This window comes from Eptatretus burgeri, chromosome 18 (genome assembly GCF_056783735.1).
Source record: "Eptatretus burgeri isolate ZD-2024b chromosome 18, Ebu_testis_v1, whole genome shotgun sequence".
NCBI classification, from domain to species: domain Eukaryota; kingdom Metazoa; phylum Chordata; class Myxini; order Myxiniformes; family Myxinidae; genus Eptatretus; species Eptatretus burgeri.
The window spans coordinates 37,993,740-38,021,010 of NC_140978.1; the positions used below are offsets into that span (position 1 = coordinate 37,993,740).

General features: G+C 48.2%; 2 protein-coding genes across 19 annotated transcripts in view; one reads left to right on the forward strand and one right to left on the reverse strand.

Annotated features, from left to right (window-relative positions):
• The window catches only part of XPOT (exportin for tRNA), a 46,358-nt gene extending 34,095 nt beyond the window's left edge, over positions 1-12,263 (forward strand). For 7 of the 12 annotated variants that reach the window (XM_085864593.1, XM_085864595.1, XM_085864598.1 and 4 more), the window contains 13 exons: positions 2,763-2,882; positions 3,089-3,183; positions 3,359-3,428; positions 3,635-3,873; positions 3,985-4,270; positions 5,759-5,948; positions 6,133-6,258; positions 8,511-8,627; positions 8,741-8,856; positions 8,945-8,992; positions 9,108-9,179; positions 9,294-9,350; positions 9,513-11,916. In XM_085864593.1, coding sequence (XP_085720719.1) covers positions 2,763-2,882; positions 3,089-3,183; positions 3,359-3,428; positions 3,635-3,873; positions 3,985-4,270; positions 5,759-5,948; positions 6,133-6,258; positions 8,511-8,627; positions 8,741-8,856; positions 8,945-8,992; positions 9,108-9,179; positions 9,294-9,350; positions 9,513-9,539 — 1,563 coding nt within the window. In that variant the 3' untranslated portion in view covers positions 9,540-11,916. Of the gene's footprint in view, positions 1-2,762; positions 2,883-3,088; positions 3,184-3,358; positions 3,429-3,634; positions 3,874-3,984; positions 4,271-5,758; positions 5,949-6,132; positions 6,259-8,510; positions 8,628-8,740; positions 8,857-8,944; positions 8,993-9,107; positions 9,180-9,293; positions 9,351-9,512; positions 11,917-12,047 lie in introns of those variants that run through there. The other 5 variants (XM_085864596.1, XM_085864597.1, XR_015053375.1 and 2 more) reach the window with 4 other exon arrangements.
• A 631-nt stretch (positions 12,264-12,894) lies between these two features.
• LOC147008916 (FERM domain-containing protein 4A-like) overlaps positions 12,895-27,271 on the reverse strand; it is a 76,829-nt gene continuing 62,452 nt past the window's right edge. For all 7 annotated transcript variants that reach the window (XM_085864604.1, XM_085864610.1, XM_085864606.1 and 4 more), the window contains 3 exons: positions 15,250-16,205; positions 15,049-15,151; positions 12,895-14,955 (listed from right to left, as the gene is read on the reverse strand). In XM_085864604.1, the coding sequence (XP_085720730.1) occupies positions 14,853-14,955; positions 15,049-15,151; positions 15,250-16,205 (1,162 nt within the window). In that variant the 3' untranslated portion in view covers positions 12,895-14,852. The remainder of the gene's footprint in view (positions 14,956-15,048; positions 15,152-15,249; positions 16,206-27,271) is intronic.

The window sequence follows — 27,271 nt, forward strand, 5'->3', positions numbered from 1 at the left end:
AATTGTGCTCCTTCAAGCATCGTGGTTTGGAGGAAGTGGTGGGGGTGTGTAGCACATGATCATGTGCTTGGGATAATGATGGTGTCGGTGAAGCTTTAGATTGTGTTTGTGTGTGATTGTACCATTTGGACTCCAGATATACAGAAACCAGAGCAGATGCTTGAAGCATCTTTTAAAGGTTTATTTTCTGGAATGGAATTGGAATGTTCCTCCTCTTTTATTTATTTTTTTATTTAATGTTCTGTAGTTGGGGCTGCATGGGTGGTCTTGTATGTTCGCATGGCAAAATCGAATGTTTTATGGTCTTGGTTGTAAGTTGCCGACATGTTAAGAGTACTTACTGTATAATGCCTCGGTGTTACTTTCATTTCTGCTGGATCTGTTCGGTAATAGATTCCTTGACACTATAACTTGTTACATAAGGGTGACCGTGGTGTGTGAAGTGCATTTCTGTTGCTCTGTAAACCTCCCACTATTGTATAGCGGAAGCTTTTATACCTTGCTGTTATTGGGTTTGTTTGTGCATTTCGTGCCCACAATTTTTAATGGTACCCCAAAGTTTTTATAGGACCCCAAGGAGTATCAAACGTACATTTCAGGTTTTTAAAATTATTTCTTCTTTTTTTTGCTGCCAATTTCTGAGCTGAATCTATATTTGCATGCCAGCAGAATTTCAAATGGGATTAAAATAAATCTAATTCAAATCAAATGGAAGACCAAATAAGAAAAAAGAAAAGATGAAATTATCAGGAGGAACCTGGATAGGATTCACATTTCAGCTGCTACTCATCTCCCCTAAAACCCATCCAGGCACAGCCAAGTGAGCCTTATTCAAAAAATGAAAAGAAAAAAAAACCCCCAGATCAAACAAGAAGGGCACTCGGAAGAGCGCATACCTCTGCCACACAATGCCTGATCCATTGGAACATATAGAGCCCATTACATTTTTGAAATATGCTATATATCCTTTTTTGGCCCCATCTCTCAATGGTGAAGAATTACTTAAATTCTAGTGGCCGGATCTGGATCTTCACCAAAATCTAATCGCTTCTTCCTTGTCACACACCAAACCTGTCCACCAAATTTCATCTGAATCCGTCCACAACTTTTTGAGATATCCTGTACACGGATGGAAATGGGCGAAAACATAACCTCCTTCCACCTTAGGTGGTGGAGGTAAAAAATAAAAAATTCTGGCTGCCAGACCATGTGGCCGATCAAGTTGAAATTTAAAACATGTCGACCAGATCACAATTGTGAAGTTTCACGTCGATTCATTGAATATTTTTCAAATCCAATATGGCCGCCAAACCATGTGACCTATCAATTATTCCTGAAACTTGTACACCCATGGCCTGGGGAACATTTTTTGTGAAGTTTCTCCTCGTTCTGTCCAGCCATTCTGCAGAAGAATTTATATTTTAAAATAGGTTTCAGGGTAAATACAACATGGCTGCCAAACCATGTGACCTATGACAAGTGTGAACCTTTTGCTCCTCATGGATAGGTGGTCATGCATGTAAAGTTTCGCATCGAACTGTTCAGCCACTTCAGAGAATAATTACATCGAGATGCCTCCTACACGTCCACGGACTAAGCAACTCTACACAATGTTATATTCCCATTAAAAAATACTTTTTAAAGTTTTTTTTTTTGAATTTATTTTTATTTCTATTTTTTTAAACTTGAACAATATGGCTGCCGAATCACGTGACCGATGATGCCATTTAAAAGAATTTCTTTTCTGTGAATCATTTTATCCCAAGGTGACCCTCAAAACGTTTCATACTGATCGGATGTAGCGTTCTACATATGCAATTATGACGTCATAAAGAAGGCACCTGTGATGTCATTTTAAAAAAATCACACATTCCCCATGAGGAGTGCTTGCCGTGTGCCACGTTTCAATTTTTTTTCTTTGGTGTGGTTTCAGAGATGCAGAGAGCCAAAGTTTTTTTTCTGTTTTTCCAACATGGTTGCCACACCACATGATTTATATGACGATTCCTATTTTGACTTCAACTATATCCCATGAAACAAACAAACAAACGACCATGCCATAATAATCAATAAAACAATCCACATGAGTCGTCGCTCCAATGGTGAAAGTTTTGTTTCAATTCGACAAGCGATTGCGGAGAAAACCACTTAAAGTTCTGTGCGGACAATCAAACAAACGGACCCAAACGCAATACCCTCTCCGCAATAATAATAATAATAATAAATGTCGTGGGTCAGGGTCAGGTGTCCGATCAAAGCGGGACGTCTTGGTACCCAGTCATCACTGCCAGCAGTTATGAAGTGGCAGTTCTAGTCATGTGTCTTTTTAATTACGTAATGCACTCATACACAAATGCCACACAAAACAAGTGCTGGCGAGGGTCTGCAATCTCTGATTGATCTTTTTCTTGTTTCGGATTGTGATCCACTGGTAATTGACAATAAAAAAAATCACCTTGATCATAACTTGAATAATTTTCCTCTGATTTTCATGATTCGTTTTATTGATTGGTTGTAGATGGGGACACGTTTTGTTAATTTACACTCTATCCATAAACGTTGAAGGTCAAGGTCATGTGGCAATCCAAAAAGAATATGGCCATCATTGGATTTCCCCACACTTAATCTTGGCCTGACAGATGCTGGGGGAGGCCTACCCTTGGCGATTGCTTTGTGATCGAAATATCTATTTTGATCATGCTCCTGTCAGGCCTTTTCGATTTGCTTTGTATTGGTCTCATAATCCATGTGGTTCTTCGTAGGTGGTCCTTTCTGGAGTGAGTCACTACCAGCATTGTGCGGTAACCCTGCAGTTCTTCGAAACTGTTGTGCGTTATGACAAGTTCTTCTCTGCCGAACCACAACACATCCCAGAAGTACTGGCAAGTTGGATTTGTTGTGACTAAGACACCTAAAATCTATTTTTTGAGTTGAGTGACGATCAAGTTTGATTTGTTCTCGCTCTACTTTTTGAGTCGTGGGGGCTGGGGGTGGTTGTGTTTTGGCCATTCAGTGTTATCCTACTTTCATTGTTATTCCCTCCCCCCCCCCCCCCCGCACTCCCTAATTTGTTTTCCCCACCTCTCAGGTTGGTTTCCTGGACTGTCGAGGCTTAAGACACCCAAACGCAAAAGTCCGCAGTCGCTGTTCTTACCTGCTCAGCCGCTTTGTCAAATCACTCAGGTTCTCCACATCTTCTCACTATTATCATTTTTGTGTCTGTCATACTCTTATTTTGCTTCCTTTTTGGTTAAAAAGAACCCTAGCATTGTGTGCAATGGAAACTTCATGAAGTTCATCCTTTGTCATGATGGGAAAGCTTTCTCTTCTGATGTCCATGTACTTTACGGTTGATCAGCAAGCAGATCATGCCATTTGTGGAGGAGATCTTGTGTCAGGTGCAGGACCTGCTGGTGTTCTCTCCTAGGGTAACTACTTTTTTTTGTTTGTTGTGATGTTGTAGTCAAAATAGAAAAAAAGGGAATTGGTCTGAAGTCAAGTTAAGGCAAGTTGGTTTCCAGAATTGAGGAAAATTCATTTGGATGATTTCTTCAAATGTGAGTGTGAAGTTGCTTTTGAATGGTAAATACTGTGAAGTTTGTGTCAAGATCCTGCCCTTTGTACCCATGCCAAGGTGAATGGTCTTCAGCTCGCACTTAGTGGAGAGGACCAGCTGTTCCTTTATGAAATGGCTGGTTATTTGGTGGCGTGCGGTGAGCTGGCTGTCGGACGTAAGGCTGAGTTACTGGGCAGCCTTTTAGGCCCTCTCACAGCGGCCTTTCCTCCGCTTTTGGCCCGCCTTTCAGCTGAGACCGACGAAGACCGGCAAGCAGCACTGGCTGAGAGCCTTGCCCATGCTGTCAGCTTTGCCAGGTTAGACGTTGTATCGGAAAGCAAGGATTTACCTTTGTGGTGGTGGTGCTGATGTCAATGCAGACAGGGCTCTCCACTTATCCACCTTTGCCGCTCCTTTCCCTGCTCCAGCCGCACAAGTAAGGCCTTCAGCAGCCGTGCAACGGTACGTGAATCTGGCTGTGCAGATGTGTACGTGGCCTGCTTGAGTGCGTTCCTGCCGGCGCTCGCTTGCCCCTTGCAGCGCGACTCAATTCGCGCCGCTCTACGCTCTTTCCTGCACCGAATGCTTGTTTGCCTGGACGTAGAGCTGTTGCCTTACCTGCCTGCCGCACTGCAGGCAATGCTTTCACGGGGTGATACCCGTGACGTGCTCGATGCCATCCCACTCCTCAACCAGCTTGTGGGAAAATTCAAGGTGGGACTAAGGTTTCTTTCTTCTTGCCTATTGGAGTTGTCCCTCTAACTTCAGACATGCAATATTTCCACAAATGAGTAGATTTTAGATTACCTTTGTTTAATAACTGTGTGTGTATGCGTGTGCAACTTTTGTGTTTCTGCATATATATATATATATATATATATATATATATATATATATATATATATATATATATATATATATATATATATATATATATATATTATTGTTACAGTTGTGGGGGTGGATGGAGGAATTTAATGGGGAATATAACATTGTGTAGAGTTGCTTAGTCCGTGGACGTGTAGGAGGCATCTCAATGTAATTAAGTCGAGAACCTTGAGCTTAAGTGTTGTCACCACATGGGGTTGTGTGGTGTTAATTAGCTCGGGAGTAAGAATAAGTTCCCCAGTATGTAATTGCCCCCTGTGACTTTTATCTGTCTTCATAACCAAAACCATGAGGAGAAACAAGCAAATGTGCCAAGCAGGCAGAAGCAAAGTCTCACCCCATAGGCTGATTGATGGGCGTGACGGCAGAAGCCCCGCCTTCCCGGGTTTCGTGCGAGCAGACCATGCCCCAGAGGCGGAGGATTGAGAGGCGTGATCAAAGAGGAAGGGTTGGTTGCGCATTTTGGAGAGGCGAGAGTTGAGGGTGAGCGTACGCCCGAAGAGGACGGCACGATCCTTGTATTCATGTTGAGGTGATTTGGCTCGTGTGGTGAAGCAAGACGCTGGCCTTTGGCTCTTGGTTGGGTTGGTGAGGATGATCGGCGCACAAAGCCATTGCATTGGATCGCTGAGCCTTGGTGTGGAGTGCTGCTTGCGGATTGCCTAGCATGCGTTTGTCCCGCTTTGAGAGAAGCAACGAGGCGCCATTTTGTTGTGCGCGTCTGCACATGCGAACAGAAGCGCCTCGATCCCAAGTTCCACAAACAACCTATGGGCCAAGCTAAGTTCAAGAATACTCGAAAAGGAAGGGTTTTCTTTATTTTTTATTTTCCCTTTGTCTGTATTTGAGTCTGTATGAAGAGGCGCTTCGACTTTAGGATTAATTTACTTAATTATTATCATTACCTTTTGAATTATTGTCCTTTGTAAATATTTGTTGATTTTCATTAAATGTGTTCCTTTTAAGAAGCTGTATCTGTGTATTGTAGTGGGGTTCAAGTATTATCCCCCACCCTCCCGTGCTGTGCTCCGCCCCTCCGCCCCCTTCCCGTGCGTGCATTAATCTCCGAGTCTCGGCTGTAGGCCTTCAAGGGAGAAGCTTGGCCACTAATCCAGGTTGGGTTGAACCCCCTGGACATTATATATATATAATATGCACACACACAATAGATCAAATATGTACCACCAGATTTGAAACATTCAATGACCGTGTGCTCCAGTACACATTGTACAAAGAATTGCTTGTCCATGCAATGTCATGCATGCGTCCAAGGTTTTTGCTTTGGGTGTCATGTTGGTATTGTCTCATTGACAGGTTCAGGTGCAGCCACTGGTGCGGGAAGTCTTTCCCGTGGTACTGACAGGGATTTTGGGAGGTTTGCGGCTACCGGTTGAAGAAAATGACCAATCTGCAGCGCTAGAAAAGCAAAGCATCCGCCGGGCTTATTACACCTTCATGCTTGCACTGCTAACCAATGGCCTTGGTTCCATCATATCTGATCAGGGTAAGGAGTGAGGCTTGAGATCAGGAATTGATGTTAATATCGACAAGTGAGTTGACCCTTCAATATCCCTTGGACCACTTTGTCGTCGATCACACTTGCGTATTTGAATAATGCGAAGAGGGAGGATGCTGAAAATATGTCTCATCCTGTCGCTCGAATTGTGTTCTCTTTCTATTGAGTACAGCCTGTGGCTGCTGGTTGCATCATTGGTTGGGACGCAGCAATGCCGCTGATGCAGTGTCCCCCTTACCAGTACACTGGTACTCATTTTGCCGACCTCGGAAGGATGACGGGCTGAGTCAACCTCCTGGTGTGTATTAATTCAGCGTCCCAACGAGGCTTGAACTCAGGACCCTAGGATCCCAAGCCGCCACCCTAACCACTAAGCCAACACCAGGCTTTTGAATTGTGTTGAAATACTTTTAACGCTTTAATTACTGTTGGAGAGCATTTGCAGTCTCCCATTACACATCAGGCTTCTGTGGTATTGCCTGATCTTTCATACCAGGAGAAGAACAGTGCTTTTTAAGTATCCCCACACTCTTTCAAAAAGTTGTAATCGGCTCCGTCTGTCTGTCTGTCTGTCTGTCTGTTTGTCCGTCCATCACGCTATCTCCTAAAACTGTAGGACAGACATTAATCCCCGGTTCGTTTCCTTTGGGATGGGTACTTCAGGTCACAGGGGTCAAAATGGGGGGAAAAAAAAAATTAATTTGATATTAGGTCATTCCTGGTGGAACCTTTTGCCATCTTACAACTTGGCTTGATGTGGGAAACGTGGGGATTTGCGATGGCGTGCCATCGACTTCTCTCGTTTTTTTTGCGTTTAAAAAAAAAAAAGAAGGTACTCTGTTTTTTTTGAATGGAGGAATAAATTTAAATGATAACCAGCACTTGTGTAAAGGTGGTCTATGAAGTAAAAGGAGATAATTATCCCCACGCTCTTTAAAAAACGAAGTATTGTAATTGAGGCCTGTCTGTCTCTCTCTCTTGTGTTTGTCTGTCTGCCCTTCCATCATGCTGTCGTATACTCCTAAACAGTTGTGCAGAAATTCACCAAACTTGATAATTATGATAATCACATGGTGCAAGGGCAGTGTCATTTTTGGCTCTGCCCCCTGGGGTGTGGTCAAAATGTGGAATGCCAAAAAATTCTGGACACATCTCATGCTTTTCGTACGAACTGCCTTGCTCTCCAAACTCTCTGCCAATGGCATCCGTGGTCAACTCCACACATGGCTTTCTGACTTCCTCTACTCTGCTAGTGAGCATGTCACTCCACGGAATCCTTTCTTCTACTCTCCCTGTCAAGGCTGGAGTACTCCAAGGCAGTGTTCTCGGCCCAGTGCTATTCCCGGTCTTCATTAATGATCTCTGACTCTTTGGAAAACCCTCTTTATTTGCTGATGACTCCACCCTCTGCTGTGACATCCCTCATCCTTCAGACATGAAGACTGTAATCTCTTCCCTCTCTTCAGACTTTGACAAAATCACAAGCTGTTCAAACACTTGGGAATATGTCTTTCACTCCCAACAACTCTCACTCTCACGATCTCTCTCTGAAAGGACCATCTGGCAAACCCTCCTCTCCACTTTCTTAATCCTCTTGAGGAAGTTGTCATTCAAACTCCAAGGTCGCGATATCACCACGATCTTTCTTGGTCAAACTACGTTTCAAAGTTGGCTTCCAAAGCCAGCTGGCGACTGGGCATTGTCCTTTGTACAAAGTCTTTCCTTGGCACACCTGAACTCCGATCCACTTTTTTGTCATATTTGACCTTTGCTTTAGGTGGTAAGTGTGGGAATTTGTGATGGTGCATGATTTATTTCGCTCGAGTTTATTTTATATGCGAAGTCGAAGCTTGTGGATGAGCTAGAATTTTCAGGGATATCTGATATTGTGGATTAATCTGTGCTCTGGATAGTGGTTAGTCATGTTGTTGGTTGCGCTACTTCATGGTGTGGTTGCCACACCCACAACGTGAGCTTTCGGTCCTAGTATCTCTGGTTGGGAGCACCTGACGATGGACTCTTCAGGGTAACGAGCATAGGCCAATGGCGGTTTCAGTGACGGAGGGCCACGTTCACCAAGAATGGTGAAGGCAGGCAAGACGACTGGAGGTGCGGACTGCACAGGGTCGAAGAGAAGCTGAGCCTTCGAAAATGGCCTTATGGTGCCTTAAGGAAACAACGATGTCAGATGGAAGGAGTTTGTAGGAACGGGGGATGGTTGGTGTCCCCACAAATCGATTCTGCCTCATTTGGGTTGGGGAGACTCGTCGGTCTCTGCGGCTTGAGATGTTCTGGACTTCAAGAGAATGAGCGTTGTTTGGGGTTTCAAGAATGCCATGGTTGCCGCTTGTCCCTTTAGGATCCAGTGTGAAACCTGCTGACATTAGTTGCCTGGTTTTGATTCTCAACTTTGGCATCTTTTTATCTCCTTTTCCGTTTGCTCAGGAGTATCTGTAAGAATTTTATCCGAACAAGTAGCTGAGCTTTATTACACCAGAATGCATTACCGATGGAGACGAGCAGCAATCTGTGCTTCGTTTGGCTCGACAGGGGCGATGGATGCCGAACAGGTGCTGGGCTCTGTGGTCCAGGGTGCCATGGAGTTTCCTGACCCCGTGGCTCAGAAGATGTGCTTCACCATCCTTTCACGCATGATTGAAACTTGGGGTGAGCAGCTGCGTGCTTTCTGGAGGAACGGGTGGTGCTATGGTTTAGGACCGTACGTGGCTGAGTGAATGCTGGTTGGTTCGCTTTGGAGAAATTGTTTTATCTTCCTGTAGGTGGTGGAGATGCCCTTCCAGTGTTTCTGGACTTTGTCTACAAGAGAGTTGTACCTGCCTGCTTCCTGGCTCCACTTAAGCCGTCATTTGACCTCATGGATGCACAAACGACAGTGGTAGGTCCACAATTTATTTCCCGATTCGATGCGTGATTATTTGCAGCCTTCGCAGCAGATTTGATTATTTTCTTCTGTATGCTTTCAGGCCTTGGCCGAGTGCGCCCTAACACTGAAGTCAGTTTTTCAACAACGGGTGAGTGATTGTTTAGCTCCAGAGCATCATTGTCAGTTTTGCTCGCGACGAAGAGCAAAATGAATTGACATTCCATTGCTTTGTAATCGATGTCTCGCCATGTTCTCCAATGCAGGGCCCAGAGCTTCTGCTGTTCCTTCGACAAGATTACCTTCCAAGCTTGCAAATCACACCCGATGTTGCCCAGGTATCTTCACTGTGTTTACTACAGCATGATCCACAGGAATGTTTGAGGTTAAAAAAAAAAAAAAATTTTGGTTGTTGTTTAATATGGCTTTCTCTTGCCTCTTCTTTGTTGTAGGAGTTCTGCCAGGTGCTGGAGCAGGCCGACACAAAAGTGTTCAAAACCTACTTGAAGGTTTGGGACACCTGCTGTATTTTGAAGAGATCTGAAGCTTTGTTTGATCTGCTTATAATCTTTGTCCTTTGATGACAAGCTCACCACAAGAGCTGAAATCCCTCTAACCCCAACATCCTCATGTTGCTCCCTGCCTGTCTCCACCACTTCCTTCGTCCACAGGCTTTCTTCCAGCGAGCAAAATCTTGACAAAATCCAAGGTCTACAGGCTGCTGTCCGTCAGACCTACCTAGAAGCCCCGGCTGCGCTGGAACTGCCAAGCGACCTGTGGCTGGAGACCAGAGTAAGAGAGTTCAATACGAGTTGTGAGGGAGTTTGCAAGCTTGCCTGATCTTTGAACTTGAACCCACAGAGGGTGTAACACAGTCCCAGTACGGACCGTTGGAGAAGAAGGGATGTTGTGTCTCGGTGAGGTGCTTTATCATGGAGGAGGGTGAGAAGCGAGAGAATATGGGAGTGAAGGCAACTGGATGCTTTTTGCTTCTCTAAGGTTGTCAATCTGTGGCATTTACTTATTCTTCAACCCCCAACCCCAGCCTCAAACCATTGGCCATATTTTTTGTGACGTTTTAACGTTCCAAAAATGCTTGAGAGGCTGGCTCTTGGTTATGTTGCTGCTTTGGTGCGACGATTCAGGACTGCGTCATTCTCCCAAGGTGACTTTTGAGGGTCTTGCAAGAAGTTTTTTTTTTTTTTATTTTATTTTTCTTCTGCACAGCTATACAGAATTCTTGGCTCAGAGGAGTTAAAAATCATTTTACATTGAAGTACCGGCCATTTCTTTGGTCGGGAATTTCGGATTGATAACACATTAATTACTTAATGCCATCAATAGTTGTATTTCATCTACCAAGGTATGAATGAGCTCATGACCTTTGTTTTTTTTTTTGTTTTTTTTTCTGTGATCTGAACATTTGATTCGCCAGTTGGACTAATTTTTTTTTTTTCTGCTCCGGACTTGGCATCAAAGCAAAGTCGTAACGACTTTCTCCATCCCAGGAAAAGTTCTTGAAGTTGCTTGGCATCCAATTCTGAAACGACCACAGTTGTAGGTCATTTTGGAATGGATGCTAACCAATTTCGGGCGTTTCGCTGGACACTTGTCACTTGCAACACGTTTCATTGTTGCGTCTCGCGAAGCGACTCTCCGAGGAGATGTGTTTGATCGTCGCAACACAAAAGGCTGTGCGGTTTTCACGGTTGATGAAACGTGACTAGTTGCGCGTCGTGACGGCGTACGACTCTGCGGAACTTTATTCCTCTCGAACATCCCCGTGAGATCTCTCAGCCCATCAAACGATGACGTCAACGCCTCCTTTGCTCATGTACCATCCGTGACCCATCCTAATTTGCGTCCAAATTAACGTCATTCATTTTGCCCTTGTATTTGCATTGGGATGCTTATTAATCATGAGCCTTGAGTATTGTTGAAGGACGGAGGAGGGGATGTTTGAAGGGTGGAGGTGTTCTTATAAATGTGGAGTTTTGCAGCAATCTGGATGCCATGTGTGATCAGGATGTGCACACTGTTAAAAAATAACACCTTTTTGATTGTCTATTATTTGCATTTCTTGAAATTTGCCAAAGCTCAAAACATTTTGTGCTCACTTAGTTGTTGATGTGCCAAAAATTAAGCCAAATGCCTTGCATTCTCATCATTGCAGAGTAAGGGTTTTGGTGATCGGTGAGTCTGGGTCCAAAAGTAAAGTGAAAGACCACATCTGCTGAGCGTCAGTGTGGAAGTTTGTGGGTACACGAAGCTGGCTCCTCTTGGACCCGCTGCACAAATGGGAGGATGAAATAAGTATCCGACAAAAACCTTGTAACGCCCCTGTTATTGAATTGCGCCTCTGTTTGGCCTGTAGTTGGTTACTTCGCACAACACAAAAGTAGTGTTATCACAACACAACATTTATCTTCAACTGAGGGAGTGGTGATGCTCTTTTCGTTCGTTCATTTTCACGTAGCCCCTCCAATTTGCCGCCAGCTAACCATCCAGTCTGGTTGTTTGCTCCCCGCACCATTTACCCATAACGAGAGTCCTGATTCGGAATGAAATCCATCTGTTTGTAGCTGTGCGATCGTTATGAGATGGTGCTGCTTTATTTTCTCATGATTTTGTAAGAACTGCTTTGCGTCAACTTTTTGGGCTGAAATACACGTTTGGAGAAAGGTAAAGCTTCAGCTCCGTCACTTGATTCCAAACTTTATTTAACGTGGACAATGTGTATGTGTCTGTCTCGATTGTCCAATTACCTCGGTTCATAGGAACTGGCCCATTGTGTAATAGATGTTACAATATGCACACACAGCTGTAAACTATTCTAAATGCTATTGGAGAAGGAGGGAAGAGGGGTGTGGGGTCGTGCCTACCAGTTCTGAGCATTTTGTTTTCGAAACGGTCTGGTGCATTGGAATGGCAAAGGTCAAAGTTCGTGGTCCTCACCCATACCAAGTTGAAGCCACTTTGTCTGACTGTGACATTTGTACAATGATGACCATGTTGTGTACAAGCAAACTGCAAAAAAAACTTTAAAAAACTTTGACAATAAATGTTTAAATAGTTTTTTTTGTTTTGTTTTTTTTTCAATTCGAAGTTTATTCCCTGAGAAGTTCATGCTTTGTCTTCACCGGCATGTGCTCCACTTTCCGCTGCACATGAGGCCTAATCGCAGTACATCGGCACGCTGCCCACAGGCATGCCTTACACCTTGCCCTGATGATGAGCAAGAACCATTTTCATGCAGCTTGGCCAAGGATGACAATACACGGGTGAGCTCTCTTCCCAGTGGCGATGAACAAAGATTAATCTTGGATGCAGGAAGTGGACCATCAAGACCGTCACCAAACCTGATTGTAGTATGCATCCTGCTTTTTGTTTTCAGTTTGTCGAATAAATATTTTTCAAACGTTTTTGGTATCTTCATTGGGATTTGGCTATCAAACCAATGGGAATGGTTTCTCCTGTGAAAGACTGTGGGATTTTTATATACACATGATTGGTTGGCCTTCTGATGGAATGGGGTTCTCCATGATACAACACCCTGCTTGTGCAAAACCAGGAAAGCAGTTTGTAAGGTCACGTCCAAATCCTGAGTAACTCTGTATGTTTGAACTTTTATGCCGAGTTGTTTGTCTATTTATACATATCGGGCTTTAACATCAGTTGAGTGTTTGGTCCACTGATAGTGGCAAAATTGATCAGTCGCTTTGGCTTTGAGTGTTCAGGCGTTTTGACAATGTAACAATGTGTCACAATGATCTCACAATATGGTGTGCACTTGCTACTTGCAGTAACGTACGGTGGCACATTCGGACTTTTGATTGGCACAAAGATGACCAAACAGAAAAAGTGATGAAAACGAGGTTCTTCCGTGTCGCTTGTTTGTACAACCAAACAACAGTTTTTGCAAAACTTTTTTTGTTTTTTGCCTTTTCCATCCCTTCGGTTAACGACTTTTTCAATTGGGGTTTGTTTGTTTGTTTGTTTTTCCTCGTCCTTGTTTTATTAATCTTTCAAATTTCCCAACATGATTTTTCTTAATATTGCAGTGACAACTGGAAAGTATCCCCTCACCCCATCCATGCATGATCCACGAGTCTGCTTTTATCAGGAAGGAAAGGACTTCATTGTCTCACCCCTGTAATCCTGGCATGGTGTTGCCTCTGTCTTGAATGGTGTTCAAGGAAATGCTGGATATGGGTTTATGGTGATTCACATGGAAAGGATGAGCTCAAGCTCAGGAGAAACAACAGTCATGGTTTCACACCGGGTTATCGAGGAACTACATTTCTACAAACTCTGAAATTGCTTTGTGTTTGGCATTGTTCTACGATGGACCTAAAAGTTGATGAAAACCCCAAATCGAGCTTTGGCATTGACAACCTTCTTTGACAACCTTTGGCATTCTTTGAAAAGAAAGAAGCAAATCTGCGTGTTATCCTGTAACGCATCTTCAACTCCTCGGTGAGCTTTACCAAGCATGGTGATATGGTGTTGGTCTTGTTTGTACAAACATTTTGATTAGAGAAGCTTGTGGCTCTCCATTGTATCGATGCACTTTTCTTTAAGACCTTTCTCTCATGGATGTTGCGAGTTCAAGACCCACTACTGCTCGTGTTCACCAACACTCACTTGCCAGGTGTAGCGAGTCGGCCAAACGCCCCTGAACGTGATTTGAATTGGGTTTTTGAAGGCTTCAGCTTGGAGCTAAAAGGGCAAACAAAAAGTGAAATTTGAAAAACTTGATTTTTTTTTTCCATTTATTTCTGAGAAGGTAGATGTAAATTGCCTTTGTGGGTATTTCATTGACTGTGACCCCTATTAATAGTAAGTTTTGGAGATGCTTCCCCTTTTATCATCAGGCATAAAGAATAGAAATTGATGCCATTGTGGAACTTGAGTTTGGAGTTTTCGTGCTTTACCAGTCGTGGGCTGGCAGGATAGTCTAGACCTTGAGCTTTGCACACTCGCCTCTAAGCTGTCTTGTTTGTGTTTAAGTCTCGGCCCAGCTATAAACTGCCATCCTGATTTTTCACAGGTAGGGTGATTAATCGGTGCGTGCCATACCTCAGATGGGCGTAAAATTGGCGTCCTGTCTGTCGGCATTAGTTGGTGGACGTTAAAGATCCCACGGTGTCCTTCATGAAGAGTTGGAAAGCTATCGCTGGCACCCTGAACAAATTACAAATTGATGCCCTAATTGCTTAATTGAGCATCAGGCCTGGCTATCCAGTTTGTGAAAGACTCGGGCCAAAACCTTCACAAATGGTTATCCACAAATGGTTTTTGTTTGCTTGTTAATCTCCATGTGGTGATATGACAGCTTACTTACACACAAACACGTTTCCAACGGAAATACTGGAACAGAGCTCGTTTTAAATAAACTTTGGCTAAGGTAAAATGTTAACATTTAAATAAATTAAAATACAATAATGAACTCATCAATTGTAGTTTAAACCTTTTTAGAGTGTAGTTATTGCAAAGCGAAGGTGGAGCAATTGAGTTGCCATGGACGCAGTTTACCGTTGTCAAATGAAGCACTCGTCATTGCATGTCGAACATCATGGAATAGCGATCAATTTGCTTCAATAAAAAAAAATTACTAAACCATTTTCTTTTCGTTCCTTTTGTAACGAGCACCATGTGGTTGGCTTCCCAGGAAATGTGAACTTTCTTGGATCCATAAAATTGTAACTTCCAATGGTCCTCAGCATCAATCATTGTACAAATATTAAATGTTTGTTATTTGCTCCTCTGAGTTTGGATCCTCTTCATTCTGTTAATTGATCAATCGTTCGATCCCACCTGATCCAATTTTGCCGTGATGGTCCCGAAAGACTGCCACCCAACGAGCTACTGGGCCACTGGAGAAGTGTACCCATGCACACACCCTTTACACAAAATCTGATGCATCGTACAGAACTGGCATCGACTGTACCGTTGTTGAGGCTATGTTCACCACTTCGCAATTCCAAACCGGCCGGACTGCACATGCATGCTTATACGAGAGTGCCTGGATACGGTGCTCTCGTGTTCGAGCTCAACAGGCTGTCTGCCCTGTCATCTCTCTTTGCTGGGGAAGTGGAAGGATTGCGGAACCTCCTGGAAAAAGAACGACGGATACAGTGAGTGTCGATTATTTGGTGAGCAATGAGTGAATGAATGAACGATTAAATCCAAAGAAATGGTCTTTACCGTGTTGGGGGAATAGGCCGAGACCCTTGAGGGCGACCCTGTGCTGAGCTTCGCACTTGAGATGCAAAAAGGACGTTGCTACGCCGTTGATCCATGTCCCAACCTGAAGAAACAAATCAGTTAAAACGACAAGGTGGTGTGTGTGGCTAACAAATTGAGTCGTGGTTGGGGGAAGGGGGGTATGCACAGGTGTTGTTTCACCTGCAGGCTCCGATAACTGCCGTTGCGCTCGTCTGTGGGATGGTTCCTGAGCCAAAGAGCAATGAGGTGACGATGCCCTCTCGGCCTCCATGCCCGTCTGTCGCCGTTCATACCACTTTCTCAGTCCTTCTTGTGCAACCTCTCGTTCAGATGGTACACGCACTATCTTGATGGTAGAACCTTCGCCACCCCGACTACCAATACGTAAGCCTGCTTTACTTCGTCCCCCATCCTGAGCTGGACTTGTGCAACGTGATCGTGGTGAGGGGCCATTGTGGATGGGTGGGCGGCCTAATCCCCTCGTCGGAGTAGACCGGCTCACTCCGGGTGATTTTGTGACCGATGGTCCGGGGGTACATATGGAAGAGTTTGAGTTGAAGGCTTTGTTTCTAAAAGAGCCAGTGTAAGTTAGTGTCCGTACATACGCATCACAAGGTTGAACGGTGGGCGCCTTGTTCCTTTGCCATTCTGATCGTAGACTGCTCGAGGTGCTGCCTTTCTTTGCATTCTCTGGGTTATCCCCCGTTTCAGTGCTGCATTGTGAAGATGACGGTGTCTTTAGGTCTGGAACGCTGCCAGATACGGCGAGGCTCAGCCTGGTCCGTGGTACACCCCGTGCTGAACCGACACGTCCCAACGTATAAGAGTACACCGGAGTGTTTGCACAATGGGGAACAGCTGGGGTCTGGTGTTGGGACAAAGAGGAGTATGCCGACACTATCGGCCGTCCACTTGTGTCTGCGGCATCTCTCCGAATAGCCGGACCTGCACTGCCGCAACTGCCAGATGCAGAACTTCTGCGCACCTGGCTTGGATCCTCTGACCCATTTACTATGAGAAGTGAGTGGGAAGGGTTGGGTGTTGAAGGTGCAGTGTGGAATCTCTTGTTGCCCGCTTCCTTGGGGATAAACTGATCAGGAGTTGATGTGTGAGATGTAGAGCGGTCAGGGGAATTCCTTCAACGACAATCAGGAGAGGGGGGCAAGGGGGGAACCCACTCTAGTCATGTAAATTCCATTGTGGGAGATGGACAGTTCCTAACTTTGTATACCATTTTTGTTGGCCAGAGTTATTGCTCAAATCTCTGGTTCCCTTCTCACGCTATTAAACACATCGGGCTGCCGAGGCAGATTCAATGTCCAAGGAGCACAATCCTGGTCGGGTCACCACTGATGCAGAGAGTCAAGGCAGGAATTTGTAATTTGTTTCGGGTGCTGCGATAACTCGCCAACTCTTCATGAAGGACACCGTGGGAACTTTAATGTCCACCAACTGATGCCAACGGATGCGAGATCTGTTTAACGTCCATCCGTGGGACGGCACACACAAATGAAATCGCTGCACGTGTCAAACACCGGGATGACAGTTTTATAATTGGATCGGGATTTGAACCTAGATTAGACACCTCGGAGGCGAGTGTACATACTTTTAGGCCATCATATCAGCCCAATTGTTGCTTCTGCTACCCTAGATTTCCCATCAACACCAGATTGAGCTCCATTGGCAGGATCTTGTTAATAAAAATGTAATTGTGATTCTTCTCTTGAAATTGAACACAAGAAGGAAAATTTCAACTTTGCATCTTTGTGTGTATATGTGTATGTATATATATATATATGTTGACGAAATTCGCAAACCACCATTCAGGTCCCTCAGGTGAGATATCTCTGTAAGTATATGTGTAGTTAGGCCCAAACCCGTTGTTTAGAGGGAATAAATGTCATTTATGCAGGCTGCGACCCTTCTAGATAGCCGTTTTTCTTTTACTATCTTTATTTTGGACCAGCCGCCATTACTACCACCACCAACCACGTCTCAACAGCCATCACACAACAACCACCAGCCGCAACGCCGCTTCACAACAACAACGCCAACAGCCACGACCTTTACCGTCACATCTCGCTCTCGCAACCATCGCATCACCGTCATTCCCACGCCGCTTGTGGGCACCGATACTGGACTCGTGCAGGGCGCGCACCGAGCAGGGCTGCAAAAGCGCCGGCCTTTCCGAAGAAAACGGATCAAAAACGACTCACGCCCACTTCTGTTCCGTCCTATCGGTGAGCGTGGGGCGATTTGGCCCCGCCTCCAGGTGCGTTGGAGTAATATCGCTATATGCAAATTCATGGATCAAAAAGCATTCACGCCCACTTTTCCTCGGTCCAATGGGGAGCCAGTTAGAGGTGAAGGGTCGGAGGTAAAGGGTCGAAGGTGAAGGAGCGAGGCCACGGGGCATATAAGGGGCCGCGCTCGCCAAACAGTTAAGAGTACGGAGGGGAAAGAGTTAAGAGTTTGGAGTCAGTGAAGAGTTGGGACGAGTCAAGAGAGGAGTCTGAGAAGGCGGTTGGACGGAGCTGTGGAGAGGTGGCGGCGGCGAAGGCGGTCGAGGGGGTGCTCGTGTCGGAGTCGGGGAGCTGCGGAGGGAGAGGCCGGCGGCGCGACCGAGGTCGTGGTGGAGACGCTCGTCGCGGGACCCGAGACAGGGAGATATCCTCCTTCCCCCGAGCATCAACAACCCCCTCCTGTTTCCCCCCGCGCTGAGATAGTGCGAGAAGGGGGCCCCGTTCCCACCCCCTACCAGACACTGTCCGCGAGGCCCGCGGAGTCGGGGCGCCACCGCCATCTTGCGGCTCATCATCAGACGGGTAGGCCCGACGCGGTCTCGGCCCCAGGCCTGCCTACCCCCCTCATCCTTGAGGGTGGTCCTTTTCTTTTGCTTTGAGTGTATGTGTTGTCGGCGCCGTCTGTGAAGTAAAACTGTATAAGTGTTGCCGTGTGCTCGGTAGTCGGTTAGATCTGCATTGTTGCATTTGCTTTTTGTGTATTATTGTGTTTCTTCTTCTTTTACATTTGCTTTTGGTGTAATTGTATATGTGTGCTTTCCGTTCATCGCGAAATAAATGTGCTTCATGTTGAACTGTTTTCCCGTTTCGCTTCGTCTTTTCCTTTATTGAATCTCCATCTTACTTCACGTAAAGGGTTGGTCGTGGGCTAAAACGCCCGATAATTAATCGAACCGTCGAGGCCGACGATAACACCGCTCGGTTATCCCGATAGTACGGAACGGGTCGCTTAAAGTGGCCCGTGTCCGAAGTCGACCTGCGGCGAGGTGCGATCGCCCGGTCTACCCTCCGTGTGGGTACTTAGGTAGGTCGAATTTGGCGAGCAACCCTATCCCACGCGGGGGGCCGGTTGGCACGATCGTGGTGAGGCCGAAAGGTCCACCCGTGACTAGTTCCCGGCGTTAGTCCGAGAGGGTCACGACGGGATTGTCCGTCCGGTGGGCGACGTGCCGCGATTCGAGTTACGTGGCCGTTCGCACGCCGGCGGGCGCGAATCCGCAACACTGGTGTCAGGTCGTGCGATATAAACTCATCGCCCTCCTCGCGGCACTGGTATCGGAGAACGGGAAAACGGGCTCTCCTGTCTCCAGCTAAATTCTCGGGAATCGGTCCAGGGGTGAGAGGAGCGACCCCCGATTCCCTCCAAATTACGAGCGAGCTAAATTAACCCTTTACGAGAAATAAGATGGCGTCTCAAGGCGAGCGGGAGCCGGGGGTATTAGAAATGTATATGTGTAGTAATGTAGGATCCATGGTCCAGGATGAAATCCCCGTGCAGGAAATGTTGGTTGTGCAGGAACATGAACTCGTCCAACTGAACCCAGAGCCCGAAATAGGTGCGGCGGCGGCCGCGGTGTATGACACCTCCCCACCCTCCCCTCCGCCAAAACCTCCCGATCCTGGCCGAATCGGCTCACCCAAGCGCACCCGACATGGCCCAGCTATTCGCCATGCTGGCGGCAATGACAGCGAGGATGGATACAAACACAAATGAAATGAACAAGCAAATGAACGAAATGAAAACGAAAATGGAAACAAACGCACTCGAAATGAAAAAGCTGCGGGGTGAGACGCAGAACATGGGCCAAAGCCTGCAGGCGGGCATGAAGGCAGTGGCCAGGGAGCTTAAAATGGCGACTCCACGTGTGGGAGCGAACGAGCTGGGAGGGAGTGCAACGGCTGTCGGGCCCGCGGTGGAGGCGGGTAAGGAAAAAGTAATTCGGGAGACAAGAGACGAGGTGAAAGTAATTGGGAGGGAGAGAAAAGAACAATTAATACAGAAAGCAAGGAGGAGGTTCGCGGAGATCGTGAAAGAGCAAGGAGTGAAAAACAGGGAAGGACGGGAGCGACTTAAGGAGAAAGCAAGGTTGACCTACATAAAGATAAGGGAAAGACGCCAGAAAGAAGCAGAGACTAATAGACACGAGGGGACAACAGAAACGAATAAATGTACAGAGACACGGGAGATGGGAACGATAAAGGAGAGACTGCATGATAATGACGGGGTTAGAGACGCACACACACACACACACACAGAGGTAGTGGAGGACGATGAGGTTGAGCTCGCGGAGCGTGTAGGGACCCGGTGCGAGCAGCGGGATAGCCTCCTCCAGGAACGAGGGGAGGGAGTATGCCCCCTTGAGGCGAGTCACGACCATGTGGGTTTGGTCGTGCTTTGCGAGGTCGAGGGGAGGAGTGCTGTGGACAGGTGCACGCCGAGCTTGGGGGGTATAGAGGCCCCGGAGACCCTTGTGGGGACACGAATCCCCAGTGTGGTTGTCCCGGTGTGTGTGGTGTCGAGGTGTGTGTTCACGAGTGTGGCGAAATGCGTGCTGCAACGCACGCATAGCGCGGGTCCAAGGGCGTGTGTGAGAGCGACCGGGTGGGTGACAAAGACCCCGTGTGTGGAAGCGACCCCGTGTGTGAGTGGTGTGGTGGTAAGTGTGCAGAAGGGCGTGCTTCCCAGCGCGCCGTGTGTGAGTGAAACACCGCGGATGAGTGCCCCCGCGTGTGTGAGTGAGGCACCGCGGATGAGTGCCCCCGCGTGTGTGAGTGGTATGGTTTGTGTGAGGGAAATGGCACGAGTGAGTGGAAGGCCGTGAGTGAGTGGAGCCACGTGTGCGAGGGAGAGGGCATGCGTGAGTGAACGGCCGAGTGCAAGGGAGACCGTGTGTGTGAGAGAGCGGTATGTAAGGGAGATGTCGGTGGGCATGTGTGAACATGCAGCCGCGTCTCCCGGTGTGAGTTTTATGGTGAGGTGTGTTAGCGTCGAAACACGCGGGAGTGCGTGTGTCGAATGGCGACGACGACGGCGACATGAGAGGAAAGAAAGCCGAGTAGCGGCTGTAGTTGTTTCGGGGACCGTGCCGGGTTCACCCAGCAGCGAGCCCGAGGTCCGTGCTGTGCAACGCACGAGGCCCCCACGTGCTCGCTTGCGAGAGTGAAGTCCCGGTCCGGAAACGCACGCGGTGGATTTGCCGATCCCGCGGACGGACAAAGTTGAGGCAGGATTACGGATTTGGACCGGACGGGTTCTCCACGCGATCGTGTGTGTTAAGCTCCAACGGGCAAAGCACATGTGTTCGCGTGGGGAACCCCTCGAGACGTGGGGCTTGTATTTTTTTTATGCGCACGGTGACGTCATGGCTGCACGCGGGGTTGGAATCCGGCAGGAGGGGTATCCCTGCCGGATGGTACCGTCCAAGGAGGGACGAGGTACACGTGCAGCTGCATGACGTCACGGGCAGGTGCAAAGTGCGCGAGCTGTGAGTTTCCGCGCTGGTGCTGCGCATGTAAAAAAAAAAAAAAAAAAAAAAAAAAAGCAAGCCTCACTTTCGGGTGCACAGGATTCCCTGGCAAGGGGTGGAAGACCCCCTTACCAGGGCACAGGATGGAAACTAGTTAGGGGGAAGGGTTAGCTTAGTTAGACCGACTTCATGGGGCAGGGGTAAGTCCTCATGGAGTCCGTGGAATGGATTAGTTAGAGGGATTGTAGCCAGATTTAGGTTGGGAAAGTTATTTTAGAGATTTGGAGACAGTGACAGACTTGTGAATGTGTAGAGGGGACGTAGTTTAGCTACGTAGTGTTAAAAGGAACGTGCTACTAGTTTAAGGGACGACGTGGGAGCACGAGTTAGTTAGGGGATGTAGTTAGAAGGATGGCAGAGTTCAGTGGTGTGTGTGTTGAAGAGTTGTGAGGTGGAGACATGAGTGAGTGAGGCCAGGGGGTCTGTGTGAATGGAGCGAGTCTGGAATGCATGGTGCGATGAGTGATTGGGGGGAGGAGTGACTCCCGCCCAAGGGACCCCGGGGTCAGTGTAGAGTGAGTTAGGGGTTAGTTAAATTGAAAAATGGAGGTCGTTTTGTTGTTGGTGTGAATGTAGGCTCGAAACCCGTTTGGAGGGGTGCAGGAGCCCTGTTGACGGGCTGGGAGCGTGGTGGCGAAAGGTGAGTATCGCTGAGTGGGTACCCTGGGCGCCAGGCTAGTCGGCCGTAGTAGGCCAAGGGCCCATGGGGGCCGGGATAGCATAGTGGGCACGGGTGCGCCTGCTTGGTGCGGGGGCCCGGGGCGCCATTAGCTGCGTGGGCAGTGTTGTGGGCACGGGTGACCCTCGGAAAGGGGCCTGGGAAGCCAGCCTGCCACGTGTGCGTTTCAGGGGAGGTGCCATGGGGGGCACTCCCCGGTGTTTAGGGAGCTGGTAGGCTCGGAGGCAGTGTAGTGCCCGGGGGTGCCATAGCTGGAGATTCGGCAGAGGGTCGTGCCTGCCAAAGGGAGCCACGTGTCCCAGCCATGAGACCGTGTGAGGGCACGGAGAGAAAATTGGGGGGCGAGGCCCGAAATTGTGAGGACACCAACACAGGCGATGGGAATCTGGGTTGTTCGAACCAATAGTTTAAGCGCGAGGCGCTTGTTGAAAGCCCCGGGGTAGTTTAACAGTTAAATGGTTAGGGTAGATAGGAAGTGTACCCCTCCGCACCATCCATCCCCTCGCTCTCGTTGTGGGCCGCTGGACCCACTTTTGGTTAGATCGCTGAAGTCTGGGGAGGCCATCCTGAGGCTTCGTTGGGCCTCGACACAGGACGTTAGCTCTCCCTTATTCCCCTCCGGGAAGGGAACGTAGGGGTTGGGAGTAGGCTAGGTGACAGGATAGGTTAGCCGAACAAGGACAGTACAGGGGGTTAGGGGACGATTTATAGTGGGGAAGTAAAAATAAAAAAATAAGTTGGGGCGAAATTGGGGTTTGACAAATTAAGGGAGTGGGTATAGACAATGACAGGCAAAGGCGATAGGTTGGGAGGGAGACCGTAGGGTAGGTCCGAACCCGCCTTCCGAGTGGCCAGCACCACCGCACTCCCTCCACCAACCTCCACTGAACGGCAAAGGCTGGCCAGCTTCATCTGCTGGCTGCGTTGCTGCAAGGCAAAGGCCGGCCCACTTCATCGGCAGCTGTTGTTTTGCTGCAAGGCCTGTACCGGCCGGATCGTCTGCAGCTGTTTTCTGCAAGGCCTGTGCCGGCCAGTTCATCTGCCGGCTGTGTTTGCCTGCAGCGGCCTTCTTCTGCGGGCTGCGTTTGCCTGATCACCTTTGCCATGCCATGCCCACTGCCCCTGTTCACCAGCCCCGTTCAATTTTTGCTTTGCCCCCCCCCCCCTGTTCATTGCCATGTGCGCCAGGATCAGAAAGCAACAGTTTGCAAGCTGCAAGAACTGCCCTGTTGGCAGCTACAACACGGGCCTGCAGTGGCGGCCCGTGCACCGTGTTTGCATCCATCCATTCATCCATCCATTCGTTGTGTTCATTGCGTGTGCCACTTGAGCTGGCACGGAGACTACGTTTGTGCAGCCCATGCACCGTTGTGGTTCACTGCGTTCAGTTCAAAAGGGAAGACCTTGGACTGCGTTTGAGCAGCCGGCCACGTTCCCTGTCACCTGCATTGTTTGAGTCAGAGACTGCATGCGAGCAGCCTGGCTCCCTGCTAACTGCTTTCTTTTTGCAGAGTTCATTGATCCTGGGCCATGGTTTAGTGTAAAATTTGTAAGTTAAGGTAAGATGTACTGTAAATATGAGTGCGCCCCCGGCATGTCTGTCCTAGCGCCGGCAATTTTATTTCAGTCGTCCGTGTGAGTGAGTTTGTTTAGGTAGTTACTCAGCCCTCAGGTTATTTATTTTGGGGACACGAATACCATGAATGTCGCACTCAGGGATCCGTAGGTAAAATGTACTAGGGGAAAACTACACATGATGGCACATGAAAATTTGACGACTCGGGACGAGTCTGTAAAAAGGGGAGGGGGTAGTGTTGTGGTTGACGAAATTCGCAAACCACCATTCAGGTCCCTTAGGTGAGATATCTCTGTAAGTATATGTGTAGTTAGGCCCAAACCCGTTGTTTAGAGGGAATAAATGTCATTTATGCGGGCTGCGACCCTTTTAGATAGCCATTTTTCTTTTACTATCTTTATTTTGGACCAGCCGCCATTACTACCACCACCAACCACGTCTCAACAGCCATCACACAACAACCACCAGCCGCAACGCCGCTTCACAACAACAACAACAACAACAACAACAACGCCAACAGCCACGACCTTTACCGTCACATCTCGCTCTCGCAACCATCGCATCACCGTCATTCCCACGCCGCTTGTGGGCACCGATACTGGACTCGTGCAGGGCGCGCACCGAGCAGGGGTGCAAAAGCGCCGGCCTTTCCGAAGAAAACGGATCAAAAACGACTCACGCCCACTTCTGTTCCGTCCTATCGGCGAGCGTGGGGCGATTTTGCCCCGCCTCCAGGTGCGTTGGAGTAATATCGCTATATGCAAATTCATGGATCAAAAAGCATTCACGCCCACTTTTCCTCAGTCCTATGGGGAGCCAGTTAGAGGTGAAGGGTCGGAGGTAAAGGGTCGAAGGTGAAGGAGCGAGGCCCCGGGGCATATAAGGGGCCGCGCTCGCCAAACAGTTAAGAGTACGGAGGGGAGAGAGTTAAGAGTTCGGAGTCAGTGAAGAGTTGGGACGAGTCAAGAGAGGAGTTGGAGAAGGCGGTTGGACGGAGCTGTGGAGAGGTGGCGGCGGCGAAGGCGGTCGAGGGGGTGCTCGTGTCGGAGTCGGGGAGCTGCGGAGGGAGAGGCCGGCGGCGCGACCGAGGTCGTGGTGGAGACGCTCGTCGCGGGACCAGAGACAGGGAGATATCCTCGTTCCCCCGAGCATCAACAACCCCCTCCTGTTTCCCCCCGCGCTGAGATAGTGCGAGAAGGGGGCCCCGTTCCCACCCCCTACCAGACACTGTCCGCGAGGCCCGCGGAGTCGGGGCGCCACCGCCATCTTGCGGCTCATCATCAGACGGGTAGGCCCGACGCGGTCTCGGCCCCAGGCCCGCCGAACCCGTGACTGGTTCCCGGCGTTAGTCCGAGAGGGTCACGACTGGATTGTCCGTCCGGTGGGCGACGTGCCGCGGTTCGAGTTACGTGGCCATTCGCACGCCGGCGGGCGCGAATCCGCAACAATATTTATATATATATTGTGGTGGGGGAGGTTAAGCCGTCTCCCACCAGACTCCCCGGAATTGTAGGCCGTCGCTCCGGATAATTCCTTGAGCTGGCGAGTCACTGAACCGATCGTGGATGCCAATATCTCAACCGCGTAGCGTAGGGTCTGTTTGTCTAAAACCAATTTACCAAATGAACTATGCGATTTCGACTACCGGGGAAACCACGCCCTCGGCACGTCTTGCTCGAACTGGGTCACTCTTCCGACTGTGGTTGAGTTTCAACTACTGACTACCAACTTCTGTTCGGGTGCAGCCGAGCGGAAACTGCCAAAGCCGTGCCGGCTATGATAGACCGATTACCGGGGATGAAACCCCGCTTATACTCAGACCCGACCCATGCTGGACCAATACAAGAGAGGACAGAAACGGACTGGAAATATTTCTAATACATTTTTTAACAGGAAAATAAAGACAAAGGCCAGGCTTGACGCGAATATGCAAGCAGGGAAATATTTACAATAAGCAAAAACACTTAATTATATTTAAAGACGGACCCACACGCAGACACACAAAAAGAAAAGAAACCCCAGAGTCTTTATTTGACCCTCGCAGCCGTGAAGAGAGACAAGCTGGGGGTCAGAGTTCGGTGGGTACCTGGTTGTCAGAGGGAAAGCATGCTCTGTGGTGTGGCACCTGCCAAAGGTCGTCGGTTTGGTCCCAGTCGCATGTGTGGGACTTGTGGCTCGTGACAGAGCTCGCGTGACGAATAGTCGGGGTCCACAGAACTCCTCTCCCTGTAACAGCCACCGTGAAGAATGAACCAGACTGCTCACAGCCACCATGAAAACTCCTGGTCCAACCACCATGAAAACTCCTCTCCACCAAACTCTTTAGAGCTCCTTAGAACTCACGACCGAACCCCCTCTGAACTCTCGAGACTCCTCTCTACAGAACTCTCCACTGAGGATCGCGTCGTAACTTTTATGGACCTCCCTTAGCGGGGAGGGGCCTTGGTGAAACTGACGTCAACGTTCGCCCCGATTGGACCGGGCTTCCATGGGTCCGCCCTTTCTGGGCCGGGTTTCAGCCATACCGGAAAGCCCACCCACTCCACACGTGCGGACTCGCCCAAAAAGGTACTTCACCAAGATTTTGCCTCGAAACTGCGAGTCGCCAGTTGGGCGGGTCAAGCGCTTGTTCAGTGGTGTTGTCAGTTTGTTTGTTGGATGGCCTTTGATGGTAAAGATTTAATAACCTATCAAAAAGAAGTCGCAACGCACGTTTTTGATTCTCCCACGAGACAAAAGGAAAGGGATCTGACCACACATGTACTTAACGGGATAACTGACTTTTGGGACCTGTATGTTGAATGCAAATGGTTTCCAGATCCATAACAATATATTTATATGTGTATGTGTATATATATATATTAAGATGTGTTTGTATATGTACATCTGTATATGTATATATATATATATATATATATATATATATATATATATATATATGTATATATATGTATATATATATATATATATATATATATATATATATATATATATATATATATATATTAAGATGTGTTTGTATATGTATATATATATTAAGATGTGTTTGTATATGTATATATATATTAAGATGTGTTTGTGTTTTTATATATATATATATATATATATATATATATATATATATATATATATATATATATATATATATATATATATATATATATATATATTACGGCTGTGGAAATTCGCAATACACCATAAAGGTTCCTTCGATGAGCTGTGCCGGTAAGTGAGTGTTCAGATAGGTCCCCACCGTTGTTTAAAGGGAATTCTTCGTGTTCACCGGGCTGCGACTCTGAGATAGCCGTTTTTCTTTATCTATCGTTATTTTGAGCCACCATTGCAACAAACCTCCACGCAAACAACAACCGCCACCAACTACGCCGCAACGCCCACCACGCTCACACCACCCCCACAACAATCACCACCATCTTCACCACATCGCCCGCTTACGAACGCCATCCTCCGCGGACCACGGTGAGACGGTTTCCACGTCGGAAACCGTCCGAGAAGGATTGGCAGAACAAAAGCTCTTGTGAAGCCTGTGGGGTTTTTCCCACCTATTTTCCCCGCGCTTGGTGTGAAGGGAAGGGGGCGGGGCAGCTCGCTCCCCATTGGTGGGACACGGGGCGTGAGGCGGTCGGAGTGAGGGCACGCCCCTTTTCGAGAAGCTTCTCGAAGGGCGGCGGAGCCGAAAACGGGATGGGGCGAAGGGCGGAGCCCCGCGCTATAAAGGGCGGACCGCATGCAGAGCTCTTTCTTCTTCTTGGTTCATGCTCGCCCCTGTCTCTCTGGGTGAGTCTCGTTGGGCCTCCTCCTCTCTTCACGGTTCATGCGCTCTTCTTGGCTCGCGCTCCCCTCCTCCTCGCTCGTTCCCGCCCTCGTGGCCCAGCGCGGCCTGGTGGTGGAGACGCGGATGGGAGGCGCCGCAGTGCCGCCTGTGGTGGACCTGCGTGTCCGGACGAGGGGTGCCGGAGAGGGTTTGCCGGCCGCGTGGGAGGTGGGAACCAGGCGCGACCCCGCTAACGGTCGTGGGAGGGGGACTGGACGGCCACGAAAGGGAGGTCCTTTCTTTTCTTTTTACTTTTGCTTGCATGGTGTGGAGCTGTCTGTAAGT